At 45.9% G+C, this 3,327-nt stretch overlaps 1 protein-coding gene across 1 annotated transcript; it reads left to right on the top strand.

Annotated features, from left to right (window-relative positions):
* Positions 1-186: 186 nt before the first annotated feature.
* On the top strand, positions 187-3,033 carry LOC106755497. Its single transcript, XM_014637668.1, has one exon. It carries the CDS (start codon positions 187-189, stop codon positions 3,031-3,033), a length of 2,847 nt encoding a protein of 948 aa, XP_014493154.1.
* Positions 3,034-3,327: the final 294 nt, after the last annotated feature.

Raw genomic sequence — 3,327 nt, 5'->3', positions numbered from 1 at the left:
CCAGGTATTCATCCTGACATAATATCACACAAATTGTCGTTGCTAAGAAACGCCCGGCCAGTGGCACAGAAGAAGCGGAGGCTAGGCAACGAAAAAAGGAGAGCAGTGGACGACGAGGTAGCCAAATTGTTGGAAGCAGGCTTTATAAGGGAAGTGAAGTATACCACGTGGTTGTCTAACGTGGTCATGGTGAAAAAGCCGAACGGGAAATGGAGGATGTGCACAGACTTCACCGACCTAAACAAAGCATGTCCAAAAGACACGTACCCCCTCCCAAGCATAGACGGATTGGTGGATGGAGTCTCAGGGTATGAAATTTTGAGTTTTTTGGATGCTTATTCGGGATACAATCAGATCCCAATGTACCAGCCAGATCGAGAAAAAACAGCTTTCATAACAGAACGGTCAAATTACTGCTATGAGGTGATGCCGTTCGGACTGAAGAACGCAGGGGCAACTTATCAAAGGCTAATGGATAAGGTGTTCCAGAACCAAATAGGAAAATGTATGGAGGTATATGTTGATGACATGGTGGTAAGGAGCCGGTCGGTGGAGGAGCACCTTCGAGACCTTGAAGAAGTTCTCAACCAGGTGCGAAAGTTCGGCATGAGACTAAATCCTCTTAAGTGCACGTTCGGTGTTGCAGCGGGCAAGTTTTTGGGTTTCATGCTAACCACGCATGGTATTGAAGCAAATCCAGAAAAATGTCGAGCCATTTTGGAAATGAGAAGCCCTAGTAACTTGAAGGAGGTGCAGAGGTTGGTGGGCCGGTTGACGTCCCTATCCAGGTTCATACCCAAATTGGCCGACCGCATCCAACCAATTCTGAAGATAATGAAAAAGCAGGCTCAGGGTGAATGGAACGAACGGTGTGAGGCTGCATTTGCTGAGGTAAAGTATATACTTACTAATCCCCCGGTCATGAGACGCCCCGATTACGGTCATCACTTGCATTTATTTCTGGCGGTCGGGGAGGAGGCTGTTAGTGCAACTCTAGTCCAGGAAACTCCAGAGTTTCGACTGGTATACTTTATTAGCAGGGTGTTAAAGGAGCCGGAAACGAGATACCAGCAACTAGAAAAGGTAGTTCTGGCATTAATAATCGCCACCAGAAGACTTCGCCCATACCTACAGGGGAACCAGGTGGTGGTTCGCACCGATTATCCTATCTCCAAGATTTTACGCAAACCTGACCTGGCGGGTAGGATGATCGGTTGGTCCATTGAACTCTCTGAGTTTGGACTAAGGTACGAACCAAGAGGTTCGGTGAAGGCGCAACATCTGGCAGATTTTGCAGCCGAGCTACTCGGAACGGACACAGATCATCAGTCATGGGTTCTATCTGTAGACGGGTCGTCCGGCCAACGAGGAGGAGGAGCTGGTGTAGTTTTGGAGGGACCGAACGGAGTCGTCATCGAGCAAGCTTTAATCTTTCGATTTAAAGTTAGTAACAATCAAGCTGAGTATGAGGCCTTGATTGCAGGGTTAGAATTGGCACGCGACTTAGGAGTTAAAGTACTACACTGCAAGACGGATTCTCAGTTGGTGGAGGGACACATGAACGACACGTTTCAGATCAAAGGCAATCAGCTACTCATGTACTTCCATAAAGCTAAACAGCTTGCGTCGTATTTTGACTCAGTAGCAGTACAACATATACCAAGAAGTGAGAATCACAGAGCCGACAGGCTGTCCAAGCTGACGACCGGGAAAGAAAAGGGTCAGTTGTCATCCTTAGTCAGGCAGGTAATTTTCAAGCCTGCAGTTGATTGTTTACATATATCCTGCATGGCCGAACGAGACGATTGGCGAAGAGAGATTACTCTGCTGATAAGACGGCAAGAGGAGGGGATAGCCCTTCGGGCAGAAGAAGCAAAACAAATCGCGAGGTATGTTATTGTCGGCGAAGAGCTGTACCGAAGGGGATATGTCACCCCAATGTTAAAATGTTTATCCAAGGAAGAATCTGATTATGTTATGCGGGAATTGCATGAGGGGATTTGTGATAGACATGGTGGCGGACGGTCGTTAAGGGCCAGAGCTTTGAGGGCAGGATTCTATTGGCCGACAATGGAAAAAGATTGTCAGGCCTTTGTCGTTAAGTGTTTAGCCTGTCAGAAGCACGGGAATATCATTCATAGACCAGCAACGGCACTTTCGGGCATAATATCACCATGGCCTTTTACTCAATGGGGAATGGATATAGTGGGGCCTTTCCCAACCGGTCGTTCCCAATTAAAGTTCCTCCTAGTGGCAGTTGATTATTTTACTAAGTGGGTGGAAGCTAAACCCTTAGCTAAAATATCAGCATCTCAGGTACAAAAGTTTGTTTGGAGACTAATCTGTAGGTTCGGTTTGCCAAAATACATTATTACTGATAACGGCCGGCAATTCATCGACAAAAAATTGGTGGCTTTCTATAAGGAGTTAGGAATCACACCTCTAACCAGCTCGGTAGAACATCCCCAAACGAACGGTCAAGCCGAAGCTATGAATAAGGTTATTATTCAAGAATTGAAGAAAAAGCTAGGAGAAGCCAAAGGAGCGTGGGCGGACGAGTTGCAACAAGTACTCTGGGGATACCGATGCTCCCCGCATAGCGCCACTGGAGAGTCACCATTTAACCTTACTTATGGATCGGATGCAATGTTACCGGTCGAGGTCGGAGAGAATACATTACGAAGAAATATTGCTAACATGGAAGAAAATGATGGACACCTTAGAAGCAATCTCGACATTCTCCCCGAGCGGCGGGATATGGCGGCTGTTCAACTCGAAGCTCACAAGAGACTCATTACCCGACGCTACAACACCAAGGTTAAGCCTAGGCAATTTGTAGAGGGAGATTTGGTATGGAGACGAATGGGAAAGGCCAGGAAAGACCCTGCACATAGGAAACTATCCGCCAATTGGGAAGGCCCCTTCAAAATAAAGGAAAGCTTGCACAACGGAGCCTACCGATTGGAAACCTTAAGTGGCAAAGCTGTTCCCAATACATGGAACATTTCCCATTTGAAATTTTATTTTAGTTAACTTTTATGTAACCGTTCCATGAGTGGCACTTTCCTTTGAATAAAGATAGTTTTATCCACCATTTTATAATTTTGACTTCCGATCGGGTGATCCGAAGAGGGGAACGGTTGAAGTTAGATAAATAACGTCATTTTTCGTAAGTCAAATAATTGACTTCCGATGGGGTGATACGAAGAGGAGAACGGTTGAAGTTAGATAAATAACTTCATTTTTCGTGAGTCAGATAATTGACTTCCGATCGGGTGATCCGAAGAGGGGAACGGTTGAAGTTAGATAAATAACTTCATTTTTCGT

This window comes from Vigna radiata, unplaced genomic scaffold, assembly GCF_000741045.1.
Source record: "Vigna radiata var. radiata cultivar VC1973A unplaced genomic scaffold, Vradiata_ver6 scaffold_1046, whole genome shotgun sequence".
Taxonomy (NCBI): domain Eukaryota; kingdom Viridiplantae; phylum Streptophyta; class Magnoliopsida; order Fabales; family Fabaceae; genus Vigna; species Vigna radiata.
Note: the sequence above shows the minus strand (reverse complement) of the source record. Positions and strands in the feature narration are given on the sequence as shown.

Coding starts and splice junctions, on each gene's coding strand:
- LOC106755497 (XM_014637668.1), top strand. CDS start 187: ATGGTGAAAAAGCCGAACGGGAAATGGAGGATGTGCACAGACTTCACC.